Raw genomic sequence first — 13,425 nt, 5'->3', positions numbered from 1 at the left:
TTCAAAAACTGAACATGTATAAAACATACATACATGGTAAACCGGTGCCGAGTCACCCGAGTTCACTTTTAATTTAGGCTCAACAAAGTAATCTCGGGGATTGTGTGTCACTTTCCCTTTTTTTCAGAAACAGTACCTTGAAAATATAAACTATCAACTTGTCCTTATTTCAAGTTTGAATGCAATCTTTCAGAATGTGTGAAATAAGCATTTTCACACTTCATAATTTTTCTCTAAGTGTAAGATAGATCATTTTGTGGATTTAGTCTTGCTTTCCCATTAAATTTGAAAAACCACAATGCCTTGCCGAGTCTGTAAGTGCTAATTTCCCATGCTTTGATGTGTGAATCTATGCTTTGAAATGGAAGTCAAAACAATGTCAAAAACTTTAATCCTGTTCTAGATGCTGCAAGCCAGTGTTTCTCAACCTTATCTGCTTACGACCCGCCAAAAACAAAGCAGTGCCTACAGTACTCAGCCCCTTGCTGCAGGCATAAATGCACAGAATGATGATTATTTTCTCTTTCCAGGTTATTTTACATGATTACTTTTTTCCAAAAAACCTATAGGCTGCAAATATTCATCATTTCACAAGAAAAAGTACTTTTCACAAAGATCAAAAGCCTCAAAAAGGATAATAAAATGTATATGTGCGAAATATATTTTTTCAGACTCCATTTATCATCACTCCCACAAGAACATTTCCTGGACCCCTGTGTGGCCCGACCCCCAGGTTGACAACCACTGCTGTAAGCCAATGACTGAAAACAAGCTCGCTGGAGCAGAGTTCACTTGAAACATCTATATTGAAACTACTGCTATGCCACTGTTCCCCTAGGAATATAACTGTCACCCAGTAATAAATCCTGCATGTGAATGTGAGTTAATGATCATGTAGAGGTTCCTATGTGCCATTCATTAAATACTTTCAATTTTGTTGCTTGGGAATACTTGTCAGACATTATTAGGGAAAAAAGCATGGTTGATGGACGATGCTTGTCCTTCTGGTTCCTAAGCTTGAAGGAAACGGTCTAATGACTTTAAGATATACAGATGATCGCATTAGTTTACAGTCAGCTGCACTCACTTGAGGTGAGAAATGATGAGTGGCTGCAGGTTCGCTCCAAGACTTTTTTTTTTGTAGCAGTGTGGGCTGGGGACCTGGGTTTGCTTGCTGTCCTATTCCCAGTGTCATCAAAGTGAGATCTAATTAAAACACTGAGGAAAGTTTCAGCAAGCCAGAAAATGACGAGCAGAGTCTAGAGATGTTCTTAAAATGGAAGGAGACAGATGTATTGAGGGATTTGCTGTAATATTTAAAGAACAGGGTTGAGCGGAGGAGGCCAACATTGCAGAGTTCGGGCGATGACAGATTGCTCAGCCATAATTGGAGTTCACTCACAGACCTTCTTAAAGTTATAATCCACAAAATTTTCACATAACATGACTGTTTTGCTACCTTCTATTGCTGCGTGAATCACAATAATGATTCAACCTGTACCCAGTTCATGAAAGCGTTTACATATGCTGTTCTAAACACCTGGAGTCGGGTGCACAGGAAGTGATGCGTTTCTGGCAGCAACAGCGGTTTGTTTGGAATAAATAGAAGAAGAACTGCATAGTTAGCATGAGCAAAGACCATAATGTAGCCACCAAAGAAAAGATTGTAATTTAAACTTCATCAACAGAAAATCCAGGTAAAAAGACATCACAGTACTGGACGCACTGTTTGATTGCCAACTTGTCTCTAGGCAGTGCAGTGCAAAAACACCACAATGATCGCTTATCACTAAAGATGTTGCCAAAATAAAAAAAAAAATGGAATCTTGCAGATTACTACTTGTTTGTTTTTTTAATTTATTTATTTATTTTGATTGTGTACTGTTACACAAACAAACAAATATACAACAAAATTAGCATGTAAAATAAAATATACAAGTTTGTTAATTTTATACTAGTAATAATAATAATAAAAATAACAGTAATAATAATATTGATACATGTTTGAAAAGAAGTAGGTAGAAGTGCACCCTTACCAATTCCTGCCCCCTTTTATTATTCTGGCTTATATAAAATAGCCTAATTGCCATGATAACCTCTCAAAAAAAAGATCAATACATGTGTGATTGTATTCACATACATGTTTACATACACAAATACATTTGTAAATTATTTACACTCATAAATACAAAACTTAAAATAGACATAAAACAAACTTTAAATAGGGACCTACTACTTATGGCTCAGACATGGGTGTTATTGCTTTTCAGTTTTAGAAAACTGCATGATATCCAGTTTATTACTGTATGATATGGTCTGTGTCTTTCCTGACTTCTTTTGCCCACTTAAATTATCAAATAAATGATATATCTTGATGCCCAAAAGGCCATAAATACCCATGTAGTTTTTAGGTTCTGATGAAAAAAAAACTCCAAACTCCAAATTGTATCTGTTGGCCCATATATTGAAATGTATTTGTATCAAATCCCCAAATAGAGATTGGCGGGTATTCTTGAAAGTGCAGAGGAGATCGTTTTGAAGTTGCTATTTTATCTATCTCAGCCCTAAAACCATTTTTTTCTCACCAGACTGTCAAATCATGTGTGAACCCCAAATAACCCCCTCCAACCCAGAGCCCATACAGAACTGTGCCTCAGCTCATCGAAGAAATGTCTGCATGAATACCTAAAGGCCTCCTTTACTCTTTTTTTTTTTCTCAGTTTTTTATTGGCGAGTTACACTGGCATAGAGGTGATGTTATTCTCTAAAGGGGTTCACTTGTTTTATGTGAATAATTGTAACGATGGAGATGTGGTTTTAATAAAGATATCAGGCCCATTTGTACTTAACTAGGTCTGAGTCAGGAAGATCAAGTCAAGTTTCTCTTCACCCTGGATCATTTAAAGGAAATGTTTTACAAGAGAGGGAGCTTTTTCAACCTTTTTAGAACTTTTTAAACTGCCATATTTAGCACACCTGAGTGTTTCTGGGATAACAGCTTTAGTCTAATTAAAGTAATTATGGCCTGGTTATCCTAATTGGCCTCAATCAGCATTCCCTTGCAATTGTTAGTGTTGCTGAGAGATTATTCAAAGGCTGAATAATCAAGGTGGTCATGTTCCAGTTGGGGCTGGCACTCCTTGGGGTACACAGTCAGCTAACAAGTCAGGTCTCCATACTGCTAAAAAGCATGTGTACACTTCCATAATTACAGTAGGAGGCACTCTATTCTGCTAAAAAAAAAATCAAAGTTGTCTAAGGCCTTGTCCACACTAATCTGGGTAAATTTGAAATCGCATCTTTATTTCTCCATTTTGGCCTTCCATCCACTGTAAGACATACGACATAAAGGTCATGGGTCAGAGGCTCGCACATGCCTAATAGGGTAGATTTCACCGGTTTACTATCTTTTTTGCGTATAAGTGTGGACGGGAAACTTTTCGAAAACGGCCTGGAAATGCTAGTATGGACGGAAACGCAAACAACACAAAAACACTGTTTTCAAATTTACCCGGATTAGTGTGGACAAGGCCTAAAACTAATGAATTGGTCGGCAGCACACCTGTAGGGAGGGAAGCATCCGGATAAAATGACTCTTCTCACTGCTCTCTGGAGATTATTAAAGAAAGAAACTGACTGTCTCTTTGGAGTCATCAGAGCCCACATGTGTGATGATGGAGGTGGTGTTATTACAGCCTGCAACATAGTGAGGATCCAGGTGTGGATGTACCAATCTGAGGCTCCTGGGGAAGCAGTAAATCTATACTGATAGAGCAAGGTCTGAGAGAGGCACATCCTCCCCAATGGGATAACACAAAGGTGGACGTTGCAGCCTTCACAGGAAGCTCAGGAGAGAGCATTGTGTGAGGGGGCTTAGGTGAGGGCCTATCACAAGGGCAAAGTGGTCTGAGCTCCATTTACGAGGGGAGAGACAGAAGACCCAGCTGGTTGTTGTGGTATTCTAGTACCTCATGGTTTTCTCTGACTTGCTCCCAGTGACTTGCAACTCAGTACGGGGGGGATGGAGCAGGCTGAGCTGGGAAGAGAGGTTTCCACTGTACCAGCAGTGGAGCAAGCCAGAGGTAAAAGTAGCTCTCTCCACTGGGGTAAGACAGTCTTCCGCGAGGTCAGAGGTTGAAGGGGCCAGAAATGTTGTAAAAAAAAAAAAAAAGAAAAAAAAAAGAGGCAGCTGTATGAGATGTGGTGAGAGATGAAACTTTAATGGTCCCCTGGGGGAACAGGGTCATTGCAGTAGCAAAAAATACAATATAGGTAAGAATAAAACAAATAGAGCATATTGAAGAGAGTACAACTGCCTTGGAGGAAGGCTACTTTGGACTGTATTAGGGGCTGTTTCAGTTGTGTGTTGCCTGTTTTAGAACATGCTGAAGATGGATAATGCAGGTCACTCCTCACACAACAGCATAGTATACACTCACTGAGCACTTTATTAGGAACACCATAGTAATACTGGGTAGGTATCAGCTTTCAGCTCAATGTCAACCGGCTACCAAAGTGACATCCGCCTCAAGGATCGATGTGTTGTGCAGTCTGAGATGCTTTTCTGCTCTCTACAATTGTAAAGAGGTTATCTGAGTTACTGAAGCCTTTCTGTCAGCTCCAACCAGTCTGGCCATTGTCCTCTGACCTCTCTCATCAACAACGCGTTCAACTGCTGCTCACTGGATGTTTTTTGTTTTTCGCACCATTCTGTGTAAACTCTAGAGACTGTTGTGCGTGAAAATCCCAGGAGATCAGCAGTTTCAGAAATGCTCAAATCAGTCTGTCTGGCACCAACCATGCCACGGTCAAAGTCACTGAGATCACATTTTTTCCCCATTCTGATGTTTGATGTGAACTGAAGCTGCTGACCTGTATCTACATGATCTTATGCATTGCACTGCTGCCACATGATTGGCTGATTGGATAAAGTGTTCCTAATAAAGTGCTCGGTGAGTGTAGTCCAGGCTTATAGGGCTTACAGTTGGAGTATGAGTTGACAGGTGTGTGTGTGTGGTCTGAAATGATAAACAGACAACAAACCTGAAACAATAGTATCAAAACGACATGCAATATCAGTTGGCACTGTCCCATTAAGGTCAATGTAGTGTACAGTAGACGAGCTAGCACATAAGGACATGTGGCATAATTCAACATTGTGAATCAATTATGGCAGAAATCTCCATGCTTAGAATGTTTAAAGGTCATAGTCTCTACTCACGGTTGTCAGAGAGACACACATGGCTTTCTCACTCCACAGGAATAAGGGATAAACCTTTTCAATGTGCCAGTTGCAGCCACCTGCTTCTTACCTGTATTATTACTACTGATGACCTAATTCCTTCATGTGTAAATAATTAGAACGCAGCGCTGCGTATCACATGGGGTCGCTACTGACGAGCTCAACAGCCTTTCCAACAACAACAAAAATAACATATTGAAGGTTAAGGTAGAATCTTGCTAAGACAGAACTCATATTGGCTTTAAACAATTCTTGCATTGGTGACTGTTGACGAATTTACAGGTTAACATCTGTAGTAGATGCGTTTGCAGTCATTTCCAGCACATGTGCAGGGTGTGCAAACGTGCATCTTTGGCTCTCCACATTTTTAGATTTACAGAGCGTATGTGCACGTGTTGTTACCTGTTAAACGACAGTGAACACAGACACCTCTAGATCACAGCTTACTGCATTTAAAACAGATTGTCATTTTATTCAGTTTGAAATTTGTTTAACCATCCAGCATCTTGGAGTTTGAGGGCACAGCCTATTGCAACATTTGCTGACAAAGCTCAAAGGAGGAGAGCCAGGCCCTGTGTATTACACTGAGCTGCATCAGCCGGGCAAGTGATTAAGATGTAGTGAATTTTAAATTTGGTCCCACAAGAGAGGCGCAATGATGATTAACCTTCAATCTTAGACCAATTCCCTATAAATCCAGGGATGTTTATGAATATCTGTTTATAATCTCAACCTTAACAATGGTTGTATAAAATGTAATCAATCTTGTGCCAAGTTAAGGGGATATTGGTGTGAACTGTTTGTCAATGGACAACTTGGCTCTCAGCCAGGTTGAGGGCACAGCATGTACAGATTCACTATGAACAAAGCTGCAGGATTTGCAATTGAGATCAGTTGAAGGAAATATTAACAGGGGAGCACTGAACAGATGTGGAAGCAACTGACAGTTATTCTTGTAGTTATTAAGTATGGGAGCCCAACTGTCACCGGGAAAATAACCTTCACATGAGGAGAAGTGCACCTCAGTGGGACATTATGGGGGATAATGTCCATTCCAGATGGGATGGTGTTTTGGTGCTAAACCACTTTGCCATTTACTATTTATAACCTCTCAAGAATGTCATTAGAATAGCTAATATAAGACAACTCAATGCTCTTAATAAAAGAAATACAGGGCCCCTGGTGGACGACTACTTAAAGGGAATACTTAAAATGACACAAAACTATGCATGATGCTTGGTTAGACATGAAACCTTACATGATTTGGGGGAATTATAAAAAGTCTTCTTAGACAGAATTCTTAAGGGTTCTCCTTAAGAGATAAAATATAAACTGTATATCTGCAACTGTTCAGTTACAAACCCCTGTGACTAGAACAATTTGTTCAACAACTGTCTCTGCATAAAATGGAGTCTGAACAGTATTAATGGTCAGTGTGTGCACTCATTTTTATTCAGCTATTTTGTTTATGCAAACATCTCTGCAAGTCACTTAGCACTACAGTGTGCAATAGTGAAACGTCAAAGTACAACATAAAAAAAGAAGTCTCCTCTCAGCCCATTGTGGGGCTGCGAGCATTGGTCACCCATCAATAAATCCGTCAATTTGCAGGAGCATCACAAGGCAAAAATCAAATGCTCTAGTTGGGTGCAGTGTCCTCCTTTTTGCACTTGCCATTTAAAGTCATTTTAGCTCTGCCCTATTTCTTCTTGTTCCAGCTAAATGCTTTTGGAAATAAATCAGGGCTCCGTCAGTGATCAATGGAGATGAATATTAAAGGAGACGGAGCAGGAATGTTAGCCCTTTTTGGCAGTCAGGGCATGTGAGCGCATGGCAGTTCTGCCTCTCCAATCATCTGTGGAGGGTTGTCAGAGCCTGGATGGCCATGGTGGGCAGGGTTATTAAGCAGGATGAATGACTAAACAGTCTCTGCAGCTTCATTCAGCCGTCTCATTAGAGTCGACGGTGAGAGACTGCTTTTTCACTGGGAGCCATTGGGAGGACCATTAGTGATGCCCCCACAGTCACCATCGCAGAGCCCAGCAGGCTCCACAATCCCATCCAGGAGAATTACCTCTGAGTTATATCAGCCCTCTCATACTGTGTCTCACTATCTGTGTCTATCTCAATTCCCAAAGCCGCGAGTGTTACTAGACTTCAGTAGCTAATTTGGTCATGCTGTTTTTAAAGACCCATATTCCGTGGCATCTTTTTAAAAGCCTTGCCAGCTCTGATAATAAGTTTGATGGAAGCTAATTCATTTTCACTGATCATCCTTGTAATTAGGCAGTCATGGTGATTGGTCGTTGTTGAATGAAACGTGAACTACATCTCCATCCACCACTAGTCCCCCGTAGACTAGATGGCTAATTTGGGTGATGCCTTTAGGGGACAATATTACTTTGAAGCCTATGCAAATCAACACATTACAGCATGACAGACTGATTCGTTGCCAAAAACAGGTGTACAGGTGTTTTGTTTTTATTAAATTTAGCCAAAGATTTAATTCCTGCAGCTCATATTTTAATTAAATTCTAGCTCACTTAATAAATTGCATTTGATTTGATTAAGTGTGGAGCAGCTGTTTGAGACAGCTCCCAGTATCACCACTTCAGGAAAACCGCCGATAAGCGTTGCAGCCAGCGCACAAAACCTGTGTGTGTCCCAAAAATCCTCCAGTCAGACATGGAAAGATAAATAGCTACATGATGGGCACAATTGAGCCAGATACAATTTGTGTTCATTACTCAAGACTGACTGTATCTTTATTAACACTGGCAGACAGCTACAGTAACAGGGGAGGAAATGGAAACCTTGTCTTACGGAGCTGCTCTAGAGGCAAAAGCCCTGTTTTTTTTTCAGTAGCCTACAGGTATAATGTGCCATATTAATATAATAAATGCATGCACATGTGTTCGGAGGAGTGGAAATCACATCCACCGTGCCAACCCGCTCACACCTCAACCATCTGTCTGGTGATATTTCACACACCACGGTCAAAGATGTTTCTTCTTGGTGATCCCAATTTTAAGCGTTGTTTGTGCTTGGTGATCCCAATTAACAGACGCATCCAAGCTTGCTGCGAAAGCACATGACATTTACATGTAATTTATAATGAAAAGAACAGATTCTGCTTGAGCTTTTTGATCTAATACTTTTGAAAGTATTATTTGGAAGCCTTCCTCTCACCGCAGAAGCTATCCATATTAGAAAATTTGCAAATAATGCACCTTCAATTACAGGGCTTTAGTGCTGGTAAGCCTGGATAGAGCGTAATCTCTTTGAAAGGCACTCTTAGGTAATTGTTTCCATCTCATTCATACAGAATCAGAGAACGTTAGGGGTTTGTATTCAAATAACCCAGCTTCTTTGTCTTGTGTACTTATACAGCTCATGGTTTCTTTTCTTCCTCTCCGTTCTTCCTGTTTGCAGCCTGTGTCTGAGGAGTTCCAAAACGGCGAGGGCTTTGGGTACATCGTTGCTTTTCGTGCCAATGGAACCCGAGGCTGGAAGGAGAAGATGGTGACTTCGGCGGACTCCACAACATACAAGTACAGAGACGAGACCTTCCCTCCCCTCACCCCCTTTGAAGTGAAGGTTGGCGTGTACAACAACAAGGGAGACGGGCCTTTCAGCAAAGTCGTCACTGTGTACTCTGCTGAAGGGGGTGAGTTAATGCTGAGATATTGCGGTTGCATGAATTTAAAGAGCACACAGGGAGCGGCTCGCAGCATTTTGAGGGGGTCACCATTTCGACTGCGTATTGCGTTTGTGAAGTTTCTCTGTGTTCTCTCGCTCAGAGCCGAGGGAGGCCCCATCTGATGTGAAAGCTTCCAGCATTTCTTCATCGGAAATTAGGGTCACTTGGAAACCGCCCAATCCTGGCCCTGGAAGACCTAGAGGATATGAGGTTTGTGTTTGTGAGTGTGTATGTGTGTGTGTGTGTGTGTGTGTGTGTGTGTGTCTTTGTGTGTGTACCCTTGTGCATGCATTGCAAGTTTGAACATGAGAACAAGATTTTTCTAAGCCATTCATTTATGTTCTTAGGTCAGCTACTGGAAAGACGCGGAGCAGGAAGAGTCAGGAAAAAAACAAAGAACTGTAAAAAACGAGACGTCCATGATCCTGACAGGACTAGAGGGCAACAGTCTGTATCTCATCACAGTAAAAGGCTTCAACAGCATCGGCCAGGGTCCTGCCAGCGCTGCTATCACAGCCAAGACCAGGAAAGCCCGTGAGTACAGCACTGACACTAATCATGCGGTACTATATATGGAATGGAGGCTACCTGTTAAGTTTGCTCTAAATCTCCTTGTAAAAAGTGTAGTAATTGACCCAGTTGGTTGAAACTCTGTCTGTTTCAATTTACATCCATAAGTACTGCAGTTTGAGTGCTGCACTATCTCCTCAGCTCCGGCTCAGCCTCCGAGCAACCTCATGTGGATTCAAGAGGGCAACAACGTGTCTTTGAGCTGGGACCCGGTGAAGGCGAAAGACAATGAATCTGATGTCATCGGGTACATGGTAAAGATCCATCATTATTCAATTTCAGAACATTCAGACACAGAAGAAATGTCATGCAAACACCATTAACATTCCAGGACAAGAAGACTGAAGCAAGTTACTTCAAAGCCACTGAGTGCTGTTACATTATTAGCTCTGGAAGTGAGACCTTCTGGATAATATACATGCACTGCCATGCACTGGGGTCACCTAGCTTTTTGAAAATGTTTAATAAATAAGCATGTTTTCTCTGTCGGTTTGCAGTAACTTAACCCTATTAAAGACCAACTAGGTTTAGTTTGAGAAAAAAAAAGATACATGCAAATACTTGTAACGATAACACTGAAACACTTAAACTATACGTTCATCAAAAAAAAAACTGTCTCAGCAGCTGTAACTGCTGCACACACTTCCTTCATGTGAACAGTCAGATTTTCCAGGCATTCCTCAGAAACTCTCTGCTGTGAAAAACCAAGACATGAACATGAAGCTGAGTACTGAATAAATATGTTCAAAGTATTAGTAAATAGCTATTTCATGTTAACAAAACCTTTGCAGGCATTTTTTCCTTACTTTACGTTGATTTTCCTTAGAAAATCAACGAGTACTTAGAAAATTTTGAAAAGACAAGATGTTCCCAAACTTTTGACGGGCAGTGAATATATATATACACATGTACTGGAGCTGTGTGTGTGTGTGTGTGTGTGTGTGTGTGTGTGTGTCTGTCTTGCAGGTGTTGCTGCGACAGGAAGGAAGAGGCCACAACCAGGTGACAAGAACCATCAACCCGTCCACCATGCTGTCACTGCCAGAGGGAGGCACCTATATCATCGAGGTGCGCGCCATCAGCGAGGGGGGAGAGGGAGCAGTCAGCTCCCAAGTCCGTGTTGTCACCTCCTCCGGTGAGCAGGAAGAGTTAGTGTCCTCCCCTCCCAGCCATACACTCCCATTACCTGACCTCTGAAATCCAATCTCTATTCACAGCCTGCTTTCCCTTTGTAGCGGTCTTATGTTCTGCCCTTAATTGAGTCACCACAGCTGTTGTGTAAGCCAAGTTTTCTTTGGCTAATACTGTTTTAATTACCTCGCCCACACACACCTACCTACTCTTGCACAGCCAATTAACTTTGAAGCAACAGGACCAACAGAAAGTTTACAGTCCTTTGTACAACATGCCCAGCCAGCTTTTTAGGGCCAACAATTGTTGTTTCCTTCCTTCTCTCTTCTTTCCTTTCCTCTCCTCCATTCTTTTTTTCTCATTCTTTCACACAAAAAAAAAGACTGATCCCTTCACAGCTCCATAGTCCCTGTGACCAATTCATCCAAAAGATCAATGGTGTTATTCAGCATTAAAAATGAATGCGGTTCTGGCATTTTTCTTGAGCAACTTATTATTTTTTCATCCGTATTGACTGAAATGTTCTGTTGTCTCTGTCCCCCATTTTTCCCAGGTGTTCGAGCAAAAAGCAGCCAGTGTTCGGTGCACTGCCTGCCGCAGAGCCTAACGTGGACAGCGCTGCTCCTGGTTCTACTGGTGCCTTCAGCTTCCTGGTGAGGCCACTGTGCCGTCCTCCATGGAGGGAGCCACCAGTCTTCCGCTCCCTCGTTCCCTCAGACTCTCTGCTTGCTTTGGCCTTACCTATCCCAGAGGGCCCGAGGCCTGCCGAGGGGGGGTTGCGTCTGCCAATTAACAGATGGTTTTTTCAGAGTTCATCACTTTAGTTCCCTGTTTTTTTTGGGCCCCTAGACATTTTGATTTGCACAGTTCTTTCCAACATCACTGTAGTGTTGTACTGTAGTGTACATTGTGTGGAAAGATTTGTTTAATCATTTACTTTAACATCACACGTTTTCCCATTGACTGGCATCTAACTACTTCCAGACGGCTCCTACAGCTCTGGGGCTCTACAGAGCGTGAACAATTCCTCGAAAGCTGCTGTGGTAGTAATACAGGGATCAGCCGGGCTGCTTCTTTTCATTACTTATCTGCATCAATTTACCCCTTGGCTGCCTAACAAGCAATGCAGCAGAAGCTCAGTAGAGATAAGTGCATTGTTTTCTTATTCACACATTGAGAGAAAGTTTTTTATGGTACCAAGAATCTTACTATTTCCAGACTTGCTTTTTGTACATTGTGTTACCTTTAGAAAACAACAGTGGTGTGTGTCAGCTACGTCAAAGTTTCTGTTTTTTGGTAGCGAAAAAAGCAATGCTTGGTGATATGTTGACTGTTGGATGTATGGAGGTAGAAAACAGGTACTTGCCTGTAGTGCCCAAACACATCAGTAGACAAAGACGACTCTGTACGGACTCATGGTGTCAGTACAAATAAATGTGATGTATATTTTTAAATGCTTGTGGTTTTTAATTTCTAGGTTTTTGATCTCTAGAAAAGAAAAATAAGGGCAAAGTCCAGAGTATAAATCACTCTTAACGTCACAAATCCATTAAGACACTTTTGTCCTCTACTGCAACTGTGATTCTTTTAAAAGTTGTTCGCCTATCATACAGTTCCACACTTTGAGCAGCCGTTCCCATGTGTGTTATGCAAGGATATTGATTGGATTCCACACATGTGGCGCAAGAGGCCATAAAACTTTTTGTGATAAAAGAACCTCTGCAGAGCCAAATAGGGCAGCATCAGGAGTATCTCTCCTTCCTCTCAGGCTTCCTCTCTCGCCTTGTCTGCAGTAAAAGCTTATCTCTCGCCGGGCAGAAATCCAAATGAATTTGCCTCAAGTGTAATTAATGTAAGAATGGAGATCTGTAGCCCATGGAATAGTCCCAGTGCCGGCTTGCTTGAACAGACCTTTTGCTTCCACTGCCTCCAGCTCCCTGGACTCTCCATTACAGGCTCAGCGTAACCTGGCTCACCCGCTCAGGTTCAGACAAGGGTACCAGCTCAACCCAAGAGATAGGACCACACAGCAGGATAGAGGACGAACACTGCTCCAAGCAGTTTCTATCCCATGGATACTCCTCTTCTTTTAGACCTCTCTGTTTTGGTTAATTCAAAGGGGGAGGATGGCGAGGTTGGTCTCTCTTTTTTCCAAGTTGTACATCATTTCCGTCAGTAATGCAAAACATGAAACTGTTTAATGTGGATGGAGGGGTTTTGCAGTGCTTTTAGACTGTTCAATGACGTTGGCTCAAACACATACCTCCACACAAGTGCTAATGTACCGACCTTTAATTATTCATGCAGCACCTGTCTGTGTTGGCGCATCTGATTTATGATAATGGATTATGTACCCGGCAAGGGGACCCATTTGGTTCAGAGAGCCAGAAGCTATAGTGTCAGCAATTAAAACATGAACTCCCCCTAGGTTAATGTCAGAGTGTGTGTGTGTGTGCGTGCATGTGTCTGTCTGTGTGTGTGTGTGTGCACGTGAGTGTGTGCACATGAGTGTGTGCCGGGGTATACTTTTCAGTCATCTATGTTATGCTAGATGATTTGAGGCCTAATAAATATTATTTTAGATTAATGGAATACGTCAGTTATACCATTTAAAATTCCCTATTTTATTTGCCTGTCGTTCAAGCAGATTATACATGCATACATCTAAATATATGAATAATATTTTATATCATATTTCAAAACAAAAGCAGAACCTAATCATTTGTATCAACAGAGAACTGTGGCAATGCTTCAGTGGTATCTACTGTACACTGTATTATAC

At 41.6% G+C, this 13,425-nt stretch overlaps 1 protein-coding gene across 1 annotated transcript in view; it reads left to right on the top strand.

The window, feature by feature from the left end:
• Positions 1-11,300, top strand: part of cntn5 (contactin 5) — a 38,745-nt gene extending 27,445 nt beyond the window's left edge. The window contains exons 12-17 of the mRNA XM_071516351.1: positions 8,675-8,909; positions 9,043-9,152; positions 9,290-9,476; positions 9,654-9,766; positions 10,479-10,647; positions 11,197-11,300. Of these exons, the coding sequence (XP_071372452.1) occupies positions 8,675-8,909; positions 9,043-9,152; positions 9,290-9,476; positions 9,654-9,766; positions 10,479-10,647; positions 11,197-11,300 (918 nt within the window). The remainder of the gene's footprint in view (positions 1-8,674; positions 8,910-9,042; positions 9,153-9,289; positions 9,477-9,653; positions 9,767-10,478; positions 10,648-11,196) is intronic.
• The last annotated feature ends 2,125 nt before the right edge of the window (positions 11,301-13,425 follow it).

The sequence above is a fragment of the Centroberyx affinis genome, unplaced genomic scaffold, assembly GCF_046629955.1.
Source record: "Centroberyx affinis isolate AG114_WGS23_722 - 3 ecotype Tasmania unplaced genomic scaffold, CSIRO-AGI_Caff_v1 ptg000399l_1, whole genome shotgun sequence".
Lineage (NCBI taxonomy): Eukaryota > Metazoa > Chordata > Actinopteri > Beryciformes > Berycidae > Centroberyx > Centroberyx affinis.
Note: the sequence above shows the minus strand (reverse complement) of the source record. Positions and strands in the feature narration are given on the sequence as shown.